The 14839-nt window shown below is 59.2% G+C and overlaps 1 protein-coding gene across 3 annotated transcripts in view; it reads right to left on the bottom strand.

The window, feature by feature from the left end:
* KNDC1 (kinase non-catalytic C-lobe domain containing 1) overlaps positions 1-12880 on the bottom strand; it is a 66198-nt gene extending 53318 nt beyond the window's left edge. For 2 of the 3 annotated variants that reach the window (XM_058698215.1, XM_058698216.1), the window contains exons 1-3: positions 12284-12870; positions 5148-5346; positions 4532-4590 (exon numbers count right to left, since the gene is read on the bottom strand). In XM_058698215.1, the coding sequence (XP_058554198.1) occupies positions 4532-4590; positions 5148-5346; positions 12284-12385 (360 nt within the window). In that variant the 5' untranslated portion in view covers positions 12386-12870. Of the gene's footprint in view, positions 1-4531; positions 4591-5147; positions 5347-12283 lie in introns of all 3 variants that reach the window. The other variant, XM_058698217.1, reaches the window with a different exon arrangement.
* Between the last annotated feature and the right edge of the window lie 1959 nt (positions 12881-14839).

Below are 14839 nucleotides of genomic sequence, written 5' to 3'. Positions count from 1 at the left end.
GGCTGATGGGGGATGCATGGGCCCATGCAAACACTGGGACCAAGGCATCAGTGCACTCTGCAGGCCCCTTTCACGTGTCACGTAAGAAGGATTGTTTGCTCCATGGACGGAAAAACAAAGAAAATCACCTATCACCCGTTGGGAATTAAGATAACTCAGAAAACAAGACTTTTCATTATAGGAAGATTTTAGAGATGTGAAGCATTTAAGACTTGGGAACCCTGCTTGTCACTGTGGACAGGCTGGGTTGTGGACTCTATCATGGACCCACCTGGCCCTGCACCCCATAGGGTGCTGCCATGCTTGTGACATGTGTGTCTCTGTATGTGTATTACACCTCAAAAAAAGGCAGAAAAAACTCAACCCATTCTTGTTGCCAAACAACTCATAGGCTAAAGAAGAAATCCCAGTGGGAATTAAAAGAAATACTTAGAAGTAGAAAATACTGCAGATGCTACGAGGCAAAGCTTGCAGGATGCAGCTAAACCCATGTTTTGAGGGAAATTCATAGCCTTGGATATAAATGTTCATATTAGAAAGGAAGATAGGCTGAAGACAGATGAGCTGAGTGTCCAACTTATTTTAGAGAAGGAATACTTGCCAAACTCAAAACAAGGAAAAGAGAATGGAAAGTAGAGCAGAATCAGTCGAAAAAGAAAATGAAACCACATCAGGAAAGTTCATGTGGTATAAAGTGGGCTCTTTGAAAAAACTAACAAAGTAAAACCCCCCAGTGCGACTGACAAGTGCAAGGGAAGAGAATTTAAATTATCCAATGTCCCACAGACAGTGCAGGGACTAAGAAGGGACACTGTCTACAACCAAACGCCGATGACTTAAAAAACAATTAAAAATGGGTACATTTCAGAAATATTCAGCTTACCAGAGAGCTGATTCAATGAGAAATACAAAATAGATGGACCCTGTAACTGTTAAAAATTGAGCAGCGCTGAAAGAACTTCCTTCAAAGGGAACAGGTGGCCCCATAAGTAAGTGGGACCGGCCCTCCAGGAGCAGTGTGCCCTGTTGTTACATAAACCCTCCCAGGCAGGGGCAGGGGCGCTCGCACAGACTGAGAGGGCCCTGCCCCCAGTACCAGTCGGAAACGGCACAAAACCCCAGAGTAAGCACCAGCAGATCCAGTGCAACAGTGCACCAAGAAGATAAGACAGCTGGCCTGGTTTCTCTAAGCAGGAAAGGATGAATTGACATTAGAAAATAAATGCGTAAGTATTAAAAATCTCAATGATCAATTCAAAGGGTGCAGAAACATTTTCGTAAAGCCTAAGGTACATTCGTGATAGGACACGGCACAGAAGGCAGGCACGTAGCAAACGCCACCCTGGCTTTTCCCCCCAGAAGGGGAGAAACAGCACTTTCTGAGCCCCGTGTCCCTGAGGCAGGATGCGGGCCCGCTACACTGTGCTACCTGGCACCTTGCTGCGGCTCCTGTGGGCACAGAGCAGGATGGGAAGGGAGACGTGATGCAAAACCTTTGTACAGGCTGGTGACCTGGTCAGTTAGATAGAAAAGCTAAAGAATCTGTAAATTATGGGAAATAACGAAAGAGTTTAGCAAGGTGGATGGACATAAGATTGAGATAATAAGTGAGTTGTGTTTCCAAAGACTAGCAACAAACAAGCAGAAAAATGCAATGACAAGATGACCATCAATTTAGAATAGAAGCAGAAAATATGCAGTTCCAGAGCATAAACTAATAAGTGATATTCAAGACTCTTACAGTGAAAAAATGTTACTGAGATCTAAATAAATGAAAAGGAAGAAGTGTTTATGGAGAAGAACTTATAACGACTGAATTCTCCCCAAAGTGACTGACAGATTCAATAGAGGTGTTTTTTTAATGTTTATTTATTTATTTTGAGAGAGAGAGAGAGTGGGGGGGGGGTGGTAGAGAGAGAGAGGGAGAGAGAATCCCAAGCAGGCTCTGTGCTGTCATCACAGAGCCCAACGTGGGGTTTGATCCCATGAACAGCGAGATTGTGACCTGAGCCGAAACCAAGAGTTGGACACCCAACCGACTGAGCCCCCCAGATGCCCCTTGATTCAGCAGAGGATTTTGTGGAACCTGATAGCTAATTCTCAGATTGACGTGCAAGAGTGAAGGCTGAGCAGAGTCAGAACACTTGAAAAAGGACAGGAGCGGGTGCCCAGCCGGGAGGGCTGGGTCTGGGGCAGGGGCCGGGAGCACGGAGCCGGGAAGCCCACCGTGCTGTCCAGAGCTGGGTGCACAGCGGCCGTGGCCAGCATCGGGGTTGGCAGGTCCAGGAGCGGGTATCCACAGGGAAACGCATAAAACCGGGCCCTTACCTCAGCTACAGAAAAAAGTCAATTATGTAGAAATTATGAGCACGTCTCTGTTAGACCTTGGGGGTGGCGAGGTTTCTTAAGGTACAACAAGTACTAACAACGAGAGAAAACATGAATAAATTTGACTATATTAAGGCTGAGAGGAGATTATACTAAGGCAGGAGACCTCCAAGGGGCCCTTCCTGGGGCGAACGGTTTTCAGGGTGACCGGGTCATGCTCTTTGCCGCCTCTGTGTCGCGCGGTCCGAGCGCACCCTGGACCTTCCGGGGTACACCCGCGGTGCCATCGCAACAGGCCGCACGCTGCCGTGGAAACCACGCTGGCTTCCACAGAGCAGGGCGCTTCGGGGCTTGCAGATGTGTGAAACAGCCCCACTCTTCTCGCTGTTTTCTTGGGAAAATGCTGCTATTGCTAATAGAAATACGGCCTGTGTGTCAACAGTCAGCAGTTTATTGCTATTTTTAAGTGAATTACTAGGTAACCGCTTCCCACGTCTCAGCCCTGGTCTACACCACGGACCGGTAGGCGTAACCCGCACAAACAGGAGCTCTCTGGCTCTGGCTGCTCTGCGATTTGCAGGGGCGTAAAGGGGTCCCGAGAGCCAAAGAGGCTGAGAGCCGCTCGCTGCCTTAAAGACGGTGTGAAGACAAGTTACAGACGAGACCTTTACGGTCCCGGCAAGACGGTGAGACTCTGAAGAAAAGCACGAGGAGACGGGCCCGCGGGCGGCCGGAGCGCACGTGTGGCCGCCGCGTCGCTGGGCTCACGCCCCGGAGGAGCTGCGGCCCAGACCCACGGAGAAGGCGCAGCGCGGGCGGAGAGGCTCGCTACTTCACAGGGGTGACAATGACAGCGCGCGTGGTCAGATGAATCTTCGTGGAAGTGCGTAAAAGGAAGTTCCGGAGGATGGCACGCATCGCAGCTGATGCTCGTTTTAGAATGTTAAAAACAGCGCGAACAAACGATACTGCTTTTAGGCACAGAACCGCGAGGGGACAGGGAAGGAGTGCAGGAGCCTGGCCGGCGGACCGGGGGCGGGGGCGGAGGACATCACTACTTTCTGGGCTTTAGTGTCATGTCCAGTCCGGATCTAAAGATGCAGTGAAGGGGCGCCCGGGTGGCTCAGTCAGTTCAGCATCTGACTCCAGCTCAGGTCATGACCTCGCAGTCCGTGTGTTCGAGCCCCGCGTCAGGCTCTGTGCTGACACCTCAGAGTCTAGAGCTGCTTCTGATTCTGTGTCTCCCTCTTTCTCTGCCCCTCCCCTGTTTCTTCTTTCTATCTATCTATCTCTCAAAATAAAATAAAATAAAATAAAATAAAATAAAATAAACATTAAAGATGCAGTGAAAAGGCAGAAGCCTGTGCACAGACCAGGGACGGGAACAGCCACAAACAGAAGGGCACGCGGGCCTGGTGCTGACCCTTCAGGAAAGCCAGGGACCTGACCCACAAGCGACTCGGGCCTGCATCCTGCTGCTAGCGGAGCTGGGACAAGGGCCTCTCAGCGAGGGGCTGCGTTCCAGCTTATTTTAAAGGAAAATTGGGCATAGGAGGAGCCAATCCTAAAACTCTCATTTGGGGGTGAAAACGTAGCCTAATGTCACTAAGCTAATGTGTTTTCATCTACAGTTTGAGTTTGTAACTAAACACTTACTTGTTAACAAGTGATTTCGTTTTCTCCACTGTCTTAGGGGCTGGGGCTCTGCGGAAAGCTGGGCTCTCCAGCCCCTCCTTCGTGCCCGACCCGGACCTCCCGCACCTGCACACAGCAGGGCCCCGGGGTCCATTCTAAGGATCGGGGGGGGGGGGGGGGGGGCGGGGGCGGGGCCCGGGGGGCCTTGGTGATGCTGGCCCACAGCAGCCTGCTGTGGCTGCTGCTCCCGCTGGGGACTGATGCTTCAGAGGCCACGTGTTTCCTCTGGGTGCCACGACCCACCCTCCGCTAATTCTCCCCGAGAAACTGTGACTCCCCGCCAGCCGCCACTGCCAGTTCCAGACGCTTTTAGCAAGTTAAATCCAGTAAATTCGCACTCGGGAGACATACTCTACAGCTGTCATGACAAGCGTGCATCCAGACAGCAAGCCATCACCAGAGCCGAGCTGCCCCATCGGGACCCTGAGTCTGACAAAGGTGGGTGTCCCAAGACAGCCCCCCCGACCCTGCACAGAGGTGCCCCAGCCCCAGCGGCCTGGCCACCCACCTCAAAGGTGTTCCCGGTCACATCGAACTCGGGGGGAACAAAGGCACCCTCGGGGTCATCTGGGGACGGAAGAGAGAAGGCTCTGGTCACACGCCCACAACGCCCAGGGTGAAGAGAAACCCGCCAGCCCGGAGGGAGGCGCGTCGCCTCCTGCTTCCCGGGGGCCGATGGCTCTCTCCCAACCCCCTTCTGTCCCCGCGTCCCTGAGGAAACAGCGGTTGAGAGGGAAAACTTCACTCTTCACTGTTAAGTGTGGGGAAACGGTCCCAAGAGCACAGTGGCGGGGAGGGGAGGCCACGGGAACACTGGAGGCAGATGTCAGGCGGCCTCCTGTGCCCGCTACGATGCCCTCTGCACGTGCACTCCCTGGGGGCCAGCAGGACCGGATGCCTCAGAGCTGGCAGCCCCCGGCTCGTCCCTGCGGGGACCATATGGGCCGTGCACGAGGGCCCTCCCGCCTCCTTCTCCCTCAGCGGTCCTCGGGGCTGGAGATCCCACCAGGAGACCAGGGAGGCCTGGGCTCTGTTGCTCTGGGCCGGCCCAGGGCGCCCGTGTCCACACTGTGCCCCAAAGCTACCTTCCGCGGCCCACCCCCGCTGCCCCGCCCCGGGCTCACCGCTGAGCAGCTCCATGAAGCACACGTTCCCGCTGGTGTTGAAAGCCAGGGTGTCGGGCGTGATGCAGAGGGTCTGGAAGATGGCCGCGTGGGCAACGCTCCTCATGGACAGGCTGCACTCCAGGCACACGGCCCATGCTTCCTGCTCGCTGAGGCCGCTGTCCCGCAGCGACAGGATGTCGGCCAGGGACACGTTCTCCTGCCAAGACAGGCCGCGGCTGAGACGGGTCTGGGGACGGGCCCAGGCCGCCGTAGGGCCCCCTCCCCAGGGAAGGCCCGGCACCCCCACGTCGAGACCGATTCCAGGGAAGTAGACAGCATGCGGCGACGTTTCACTTTACGTCAGAAACAGGGTTGTAGGCAAAGGCTTTTTAAGGAAAAACAACAAACCCAGAATGTCACCCAGCCCACTGTTCCCTGGATGCCAGAAGCCACAAAGTATTTGGCAAAATGACCAGCATATCATTGGGAACAGGTGTTACTCCTGTGGTCGGGACCTAGCTCTTTGTCCCAGAAATTCTGGCCGCCCCACAGCCCACTGGCGGAGGCACCCGGCCCACAGGCTCACCACCCGTGGTTCGGTGGGCACGCCGAGGGCTTTCAGGTCGTAAGCAAGCCGTGGGCGCCGGTGGAGACGAGCCGACGTGTACAAATGCACAGTGTGCGGGAAGCCCGTAGCAGAGCAGGTGCTCCAGTCAGTCCACGGAGGACCCAGGTCAAGGGGCTTTCTCTTGCAGGCCAGACCCCAGGCCTCCCTGTGCTGGGCTCAGCGTTCACATCTGACTAGACTCCGCTGTGACTACGTCACCAGCATGCACACACACACTCCGAATGTATGCACGTCGGACACCCGCACGCTGTCAGACACGCACACACCTCCCTTGTGCATGCACGCACGTGGGTTTACACCAACATGTGCACTCACATGCACACATGCAAATCACACATGTACCAACACACTCAAAAAATGAGTTGATGTGTCCTCAGTGGTCAGGCATATGCCACACAGTCTCACACACGCTCAGATACCCATACTTTCACTTAAGTGCACACCTGTGCAATCCCGAGTCACACACACCCACATACATTCACACATACGCTATACACACCCTCACACGTGCACAACATACCTGTATGCACACACTCAGACCCATACGTGCACCCTGAGTGTGCACACACACACTGCCACACGTCAGACACCTTGGATCTTGAGGCCCTAATCTGGCCTGCTGTTCAATGCCCTAGTCACCTCTGTGCGTCTGTGGGACTGTGTTCCACTGGCCCTCGGGAGGGAGGAGCTCAGGGAGCCAGGCTGGGAGCTGGAGCCTGCAGGAAGCATGTGCGTGGGGTCAGGAGAGGAGGTGGAGGGTAGGGGAGATGGTGTAGAAGACAGACGGAGCCCCCTCCTTCTCCAGCCTCAGCTGCCCAGCCCTCCCAGCACACAGGAGTGTTCTCCCCATGTGGCCAAGCCCTCCAGGCCTGGAAAGTCTCCTAGCTCCTGCCCTTGAATTTCCCCCATTTGTATTGCAGGAATCCCCACAACCACAGACAAAGGGGACAAAGAACTTAAGCCAAGAAAGAGAAAGAGAAGGAAAGAAAGAAAGAAAGAAAGAAAGAAAGAAAGAAAGAAAGAAGAAAGGAAAGAAGGAAGGAAAGAAAGAAACAAAGAAAAAAGAAAGAGAAAGGGGGAAAGAAAGAGAAAGAAAGAAACAAAGAAAGAAAAAGAAGGAAAGAAAAAGAAAGAAAGAAAGAAAGAAAGAAAGGAAGGAAGGAAGGAAGGAAGGAAGGAAGGAAGGAAGGAAGAAAGAAAGAAAGAAAGAAAGAAAGAAAGAAGAAGGAAAAATCAGGGAGTGGCCCCCATGAGCACCTTGGCCAAACCTCTGGGGTTCAGCAGTGCGGGTGACAGGAGGGGACCTGGGCCTGGGCTGCCTGTGCCCACGTGACTTGGCACATCCCACCATCTGCTTCCTCCTCAGAGCTCAGCACAAGTCTCCACGTCACTCCCCAGGCCCTTCCAGCTCTTTCTGTGAGGTAGATGGATGAGGGAAGGGCAGCCAGCCCATTGGAAGCTGGTTCAAGAAGACGGGGCCACGGGGTTCACCCACATCCAAGTCAGAGCTGCCAGCCAGGTTCCAGAAATGCGTGTGGCCCTGTGATGAAGGTGGTCTGGGAGTTTTCAAAGGAGAATGAGGGCACAAAGCAGAGCACAGGATTAGACTCAGGCGTGGAGGAGGCTGGCAAACCGGAAAATCTGAATTTCCCAGCCTCTGAGGTCCACGGATGAAAGGTCCGTCTGATCTGGCTCAGTCTAGGGCCCTCGCTGCAGCACGTGGGCTCCCCAGGACGCAGGAGAGCCCAGTGATGCTCGTGGGGCCTCGTTAAAGAGGCGTCTTGGCAGTGTGTACGTGCACACACAGCACACACGCGTGCACACGCACATGCACGTGACCACACAAGTAGACACACACTAACAACAACCCAAAGACTCTGGGTTTATGCTCCTGAGGAGAGTGAAGCCCACGGCGCGAGCGTGAGCCGGTCCCCACCGCAGGCACCTTGTTGATGCTGTGCTCGCGGTGTCTGCACAGGCTGCAGGCACCAGCTTGCGCGGCTGTTGACTGAATGTGCCGCCAGGAGAAGGGAGCCCAGGTCGGGTGCTCCCGGGGGCATCTCACGGCCCAGAGCCTGACTTCCTGTTCAGGTCGAGGGCCCCCGGCCCAGCTGGAAGATGCCCCGTGAGTGGGGAGGCCCCTAACCCCCAGTGCCTGTTCACGGTGGGAGCATCTAAACGGTGGGGTGCGGATTCTCCGTGCGACTTTACGGGGTGGATTCCGTGGGTCATTGCTTCCGGCACACGGCGGAAGCTGCCACTCGCGGACAAGATGCTCTTGGCCCCTCCAAAGCCCAGCTGTTGCAACGGGAAGGCACGATTCAGCTGACACACGGTTCCAGGGCGGGGCTGAGATGTGCCGCTGGTTCTGATATACCAGCATGGTGGCGAGGGGGTCACCAAGTGCTGGGGGACCCTGACCCATGGCCTCCCTGGTCACCTGTCCTCTGGGGCCTGCTACCCACCCTTCCGTTCTGCCTGCTCCAGCCCTGGCTGTTGGAATGACCCTCCCTTGCCTGAATCCACGGCCCAAGGAGGGCAGAAGGGCTGAGGCTTGGCTAATGGGCCGGGCAGGGGTGAGAGACGGGGAAGCCCATGCCAGCCACTCTGCTCCCTCAGCGAACATCCCCACCAGAACCCCCAGCCACCTTGACAGACAAGAGCCACATGGGCGTCCTGCACGTCTGTGCCCATCTCCGGGTCCCGTGGGCTCTGAGCCTTGCTGCCAGGTGGGCCCGGATCCGGATACCACGGGCCCCAGGGCAGGACTCGCGGCTCCACTGGCCGCAGCAACGTTTCGGAAGGAGGTGACAGGCTGGGAACAGAAACACCGGCCGCAGCTCCCACTGATGCCTGTCTGTAGTCCCTCATCCAGCACAGCCACAGACCCGCACCCATGAGGGCCTGTGACAGGCCAGAGGGTTCGTGGCCTCCCACACCGCAGCCGTCCCCTGCCGTTGCCAGCGTGACCTGACCTTGTCGCTGCTGGGCAGCCTCTGGTGGCTCTACCTCTCGGGTACAGACCCAGACTTCAGCGCAGGCCCAGAAGGTTCTTCAAAACCCAGTAGAGCCCACAGGGCCTGGAACCCCACCCCTCACTGTTGGCCAGCAAGGTGCTGCCTCGGCTGTGAGCAGGCCTGTGAACTGTCCTTCCCTAGAGATTGTGCAGACACAAACCCTGTCCCGTCCAGGCTGGGAGGAAGGGTGCTCCTCAGGGAGGCTGGTCCCCAGGGAAGCCCCTCGTCAGCCACAGGGCAGGGCTGGCTTCCCACCTGACGACCCTTGTCTGGTTATAGCAAAGTGGGTCCATCCAGGAGCTTCTGTGCCTCGAAGACCCCCCTCCCCCACCCCATCAGAGATAACCCTGTGAGTCGGGGTTATGTGGGGACCCACAGGGACCGTGGATGGTTATTGTCCATTTCAAACATACTCTCGTATGTTACTTTTCTCAACCCTGGAGCATCGTGATGGGAACCCCCAACACAAACCCAAATCATTGCTGAGGACACTTGTGGACAATCTCGGGGCCTGCTGGCAGCTTGGAGGAAGCTGGGGAGGTCTGCATAGTACCCCGTTGGGGGTGCTTGCCCTAAAGCGCCCCCCTCCAACTCCGGACTGTCACCCAGCACGAAGCTCTCCTCACCTCCCCAGTCGCCTGCTGCTCTGTGTCGTCTGGGTGGGGTCATCACGTGGACCCGGAGGGCCCAGTGGGAATATCTGTTTCTTCACAGGGCACCCACAGCCGTGGGTGCCTCCAGGCAGCACAGGCTGCCCCCCACCCACCTTCACATCCCTGGGCCCAGCCTGGCGCCCGGTGCATGGATGCTGGGGAGATGCTCACAGAACCCGGAAGGGATAGGAAAGCCCCCTACACCGCAGGGAAGTCTAGAAGCCCGGAGATGCCCTGCCCTGGTGCCAACTTCACCTCCAAGTCTGCCCTGTCCTTGTCCCCTGGAGGCTCCTGAGGGCGACATCACCTGCCTCCAGAAGGCCTGGCATCTGCCCCTCCGGCAGCCGCTGCTCTGCCTGGTCCCTCATCCTGACCTTTGCTGCGACCAGTGCAGCGGGACAGGTGGGGCGACAGCCCCCAGGGCCTCAGACCTGCTCACCACGGGCCCGGGGGGTTTGCAGCTGAGGGAACCCTCCGGGGCACACACCCAGAGTGGAAGCGCTGGGACACTGCCACCAGCAAGGGGGTCTGCCACCATGCCTGTCCCTGCTGACGTGGCCACCATACAGTCTTTCAGTTCTTGCCATCTAGCACTCGCGGACAGGTGTTCACGGCGGTGTATTTTGCGTTCCTTGATACTGATGAAGTCAAACATTTTTCATGTGTTCACTGGCCATTTGGATTTTCCCTGGGGTTACAACCAGGGAAGGACATTCCCTGGGGCTCGTGGGGAGTCCTGGCCTGTCGTGCAGTCTGTTGTTATAATCAGCTATAAAAATGGTGAATTCCCATGTCTTGTGCAGTCTGTCCATGTCCTGGGTCTGGCACCCACCACCCCTCCATGGGTGAGAAGATGCCCCGTGTCTTCTCTGTCCTGGCTCTTTCCGGGGTTTCCGTCAGTATGGGTGATGTTGCAGTCTGGCTACCCCCTCACCTTACACGGGATGGCTGTTCAGGTGCAACCTGACGCCATAATGTTAGCAGGTACAGTCACACGACTCTGATGGGGATTTAAAACCTTCAACACCAACCGAGTTGAATGTATGCAGGAAGCATAAAGTCTGGATCAGGTGTGTTCACTGGCACAGGACATTGGTCTGGCTCCAAGGCTTGAGCTGGACAGGCTTCCTATTTTACGGGAGCATGCCCAAAGACGGTGCCTGTCTCCCCCAAAAGGTGAAAGAAGTTTGAAGGGCTCATCTGAGCTTTCCCAATGGATGCTACTAACCCAGTGGCATCCCACTTCATCTGGAGGCCTCAGTCACAGGACGATGGGAACCCTGCAGCCATATGCACTGTGCATAGCTAGGGGGCTGCTCCAACCCAGAGGGGCACCAGGGAACCCTCCAATCCAGCGAAGGCAGCAGGGCCACGGGGGTACAGACCGTGGGCGGGGATCCGGCTCTGGCTCTGAATCCCGGCTCTGCTGTTGTTTGTTTGTTTGGCACCAGCCACAGGGCACGAAGGAGGCCCTAAAAGGATGGGGTCGCTGATACAAAGATCCGCGTTCTCCATCCGCTTTGGATGGTGACTTAGGAGGTGAGTCTTCTAACAAACACACTGAAATGTGTCCTCTGGGGGAGGTTTTGAAGGCTGTGGGCTGGGCACACCCTTTCTTTTTGCATCAAAGCCATGGAAATGCCCAGAGGTTTATTTATTCTCTAGCCTTCCCTCTCTGCAGCCTTGTCTCTCACCAAATCCAGGCCACCATGGCGGGGGGGGGGGGGCACACCAACCCTCGGGTCCAGCCTCAGCGGTTCTTGGCAGGCCAGCCACGGGGTTCCCACAACAGGCTCTGCTCCCCAGAAGGACAGGGCCACCATGTCATGAACCCTGCCCTTAACAGCCAGCCTTCTTGCAAAAGTGTGTGTGCGTGGGGGGGATGGCAGGCAGAAGGCAGAGGGCCCTAGGGGCTGTGGCTAGGTCCTTAGGAACCCCCTTATCTGCTCTAGGAGGGTGGTGGCCGTGTCTAAGTCTTGGCCACCAGTCTCGCCCACGTGGGCACTGGAGGGTCCTCATCAGCAACATGCCGGTTACAGCCCGTTCCGTGGATGGTTGCATGATGCCAGGATCCCTCCACAGTGAGCACAGAAGCCCAGGGATTGGGGCATCTGCCTGCTTGGAGGCTTGGAAGGCCCTCCTTTGCCAAGACCCCAGAGCCTTGGGTCTTCCTGGGAGTGGCTGCCTTCTCGGGGGGCCACCTATCACATGGAGGGACCCGGCTTGTTGATTTGGCCCCAGGCCTCAGCCTGCGGGTGCCGTGGGGAAGCAAGAGGTGCAGGCAAATCGGTTCTGTGGGCACCTGTCCAGTTAATGACCAGAAGCTCTATGTGGCGGAGACTGCTGGTCCCTCTGAGCCTTGGGAGGGGGGATGCTTCGGGACTCGGGATGCTGGGCGGAGGCCTCTGCTGTTCTGTGTGCAGGCAGCGGCCCTCAGTCCCGGGGGCTCCCCCCCACCCAGCTCCTGAGCAGGCCAGCCTGATTGCGCTCTGCTGGCCAGTGCCTCCCACTGACCTCCTAGGGTGCCGGCAGGGAGGAGGACAGTGCTCCACCCCCTCCCGCTCACGACGCCCCACCCCACACTCATCCATCCAACGTTTATAATCAGGAGCCCCCACCCTCCCTGCGGAAGGACCCAACTTCTTCAGTGACCACCCACCCACTGCTGTCCCGTGGGGCTGACATTCCAAGGGTCCTGTCCTCTCAAAGCGAAAATGTTAAGGCTGACGGGGCGTTGCTGAGAGCGGCCTCCAAGACCTGGGCCAGGGGCAGGGGTCCTGGGAGCCGGGGCACCTTCCCCCGGACTCTCCCTAGGAGCAGGTGGGGGGAGGCGGGGCCCACCGCGCCCGGGCTCACCTCGTCCTCCGGCAGAGTGGGGAGCGGCTCGAAGTCGTAGCCCGCTAGGTCCTTGCCGTCCTCCTCGTACAAATCCGCCACGGCCGCGTCCATGGCCTGCATCGTGCTCGGACTCGGCCAGCGCTGGGGCCTCGCGCTCCGGCCGGCGCCCCTGCCCCGCCGCGCCCGTCCGGCCTGGGCCTTCCCGCGGGCCCTGCGCCCGGCTCCGCGCGCGGCCGGGCTCGGGCTCCGGTTTGGACTCCGGCTCCGCGCACGGCCGGGCTCGGGCTTCGGTTTGGACTCCGGCTCCGGCTCCGGCTACGCGCGCCCCGCCGCCATGGCAACGCGCCCGCCCCCCGCGGCCCCGCCCTCGGCGCGCCGCCCGCGCGCCTGCCGCAGTGTCACCCGAGCGGGGGACGGGGTGTCCGGGAGGAACCGGGGGTCCCGGCACTCGCCAGGCCGGGCTCACTTTGGCGGGCGCTTGGGCGCGACTGGGGTCTGCGCGCTCTCGGGGACTCTGTTCCTCGGGGACGCTGGCTGCTTCTGCAGCTGCACGGAGCCGGCGGCCTGTGAGCGGCTGGCACCGTTTGGGGCGGGGCCTCTCGTGTGGCCGGCGTCCTCAGCGACGCCACCGCAGGCTGCTGCCCGGGTCTGCGCCCACCTGGGGCCCCGAGGTCGAGGGCCGTGGCCCACTCCCAGGAGGGCTCTGGGTGGGACGTGGACCCTCCGTCCGCCCCCCCCCCCCTTTCCTCCCCCCGCCGCCCAGGGGCGCGGCTGCCGCAGTCCTCGCTGGGGGTGGCGGCTGCGGAGGCGCGCGGTTGTTGGGGGGGGGGGGAGGGGAGATGGGAGTGAGGGGGCAGGAGATCCGGCGGGGGCCGGTCTGGGCAGCTTGGGGTCTGGCCTTGCCTCCTCGCTTGAGTGAGGGTCTCCAGGCTGCTTGTGCGGACGCAGGATTACAGCTTCATCCACACCTTACCAGCCAGCCTGGGGGCTTAGGAGACGCCACACAGCCCCTCCCCACAATTTGGCGGTCCTGCTGCCTCCTGATTAACCCCTCCGTAGCCCCATTTGTGGTCCAGTGGCTGGACTTTGCACAGCACCGGGGTGAGCCTTGCCCCAACCTGGGGCCTGTGGTTGGCAAACAGGCCGGCAAAGGGCCAGACAGCACCCCCTACCACCTTTTCCATGGGAGGGTGGGTGGCAGTCTCACCACCCTGGTGGACGTGGTCCTCGCCGGGCTCCCAGCAGAGCTCTGGGCCAGAGCCCTGGTAGGAGAGCAGGTGCTACTGGCCAGGCTTGTGGGTTTCCACATGTGGCCAGCCCACCCCCCTGCCAGGTCCACGGCGGGTGCTCCCCAAATTCTCGCGTGAACGAGGCAGGTGCTGTGGCAAGGCCTGCCAAGTCCAAACAAGTACTGGGGCACGGATTCCCAGCATTCTGTGCCCAGGTTAGGTCACTGTGACCCTGGGCCCTGGCACGTGATACCCAAGCATGCGAGGGCCATCCGAGTCACCAAAGAAATAGGCCTCAGGCTGGCAGCCAGGTGGGTGCTGGCTGGCCTCACCTGGGGCAAAATGCTGATCCTTGAAGCCACCCAAGTCAAGCAGACTTGTGGGTGCTGCTCCCCACTTCTGGGGGTTCTGGGAAGCTCAGGGCAGCAGCCAGGGTGGGGTGAGTGGCGGTGGCTGGAGCTGCAGAAGCCAGCTGGCAGCTGTGCGGTGGGGGCCAGCTGGCAGCTCCCAGGCCTCAGAAGGAGGCAGAGGGTGGCAGGCGGGCCGCTCCAGGCTCCGAGTCCACAGAGCCGAGCCCCCTGCCCGCGGGCTCCCCCTGGCCGCGCTTTCCCTTGCCGAGGGCTGGAGACGCCCTTCACCGGCCGCCCAGCGCAGGTGCCCCGTGTGCCCCCACGGGCTGCAGGGACCTCACGGGGGTGCGTGTGGGCTCTGTCACCTGGCTCCGCGGTGGCTGCGCCCCTGGGCCAGGGGTCAGGGGTGGGGACTGAGGTGCCGATGGGGAGGGTAAAGATAATCCCACAGCTGGGGAGCGGTCTTGAGTCTGAGGACACACGGTCTACTTGAGGAAGAGGTGCGTGCAGTTTGGGTGACGGACAGGCTTTGATGCGGCTCACTCAGCTTTGGCTGTTGCAGCCTGAAGGCGCCTAGTGGACACTTCCCGGCTCCTCGGTCAGACGGCTGCTCGGAGGAGACGGACCATGGTGCTCGGGGTCGAAGGGCCACGGGGAGGTCAGGGGAGGAGCTGAGGGGGCGTGGCAGGGCGGGGTGGGAGGTGCTGAGGGGGAGGGGCAGGGGGAGGAGCCGGGGGGAGAGGAGGGGGCAGGAGCTGGGGCTGGGGGGAGGGGTCGGGGGAGGGGCTGGGGAGCAGCTGAGGGGAGGAGCCGAGGGGGGCGGGGCGGGGGGGGAAGACCCCGTGGGGCTGAGGCCACACTGCTATCCTTCCTTCCTTTAAAAGTTTGTCGTCATTGGTCTTGTTCAGTGAGTGATGTCACCCCCGCTGGAAGCTTGCTTAGTCCGAGTGTTTGCATACGAGCCGGCTTTTGTGGCCAGCTTTGGTCCAAGGAAG

Source organism: Neofelis nebulosa, chromosome 13 (assembly GCF_028018385.1).
Source record: "Neofelis nebulosa isolate mNeoNeb1 chromosome 13, mNeoNeb1.pri, whole genome shotgun sequence".
In the NCBI taxonomy this organism is placed as follows: Eukaryota; Metazoa; Chordata; class Mammalia; order Carnivora; family Felidae; genus Neofelis; species Neofelis nebulosa.
Note: the sequence above shows the minus strand (reverse complement) of the source record. Positions and strands in the feature narration are given on the sequence as shown.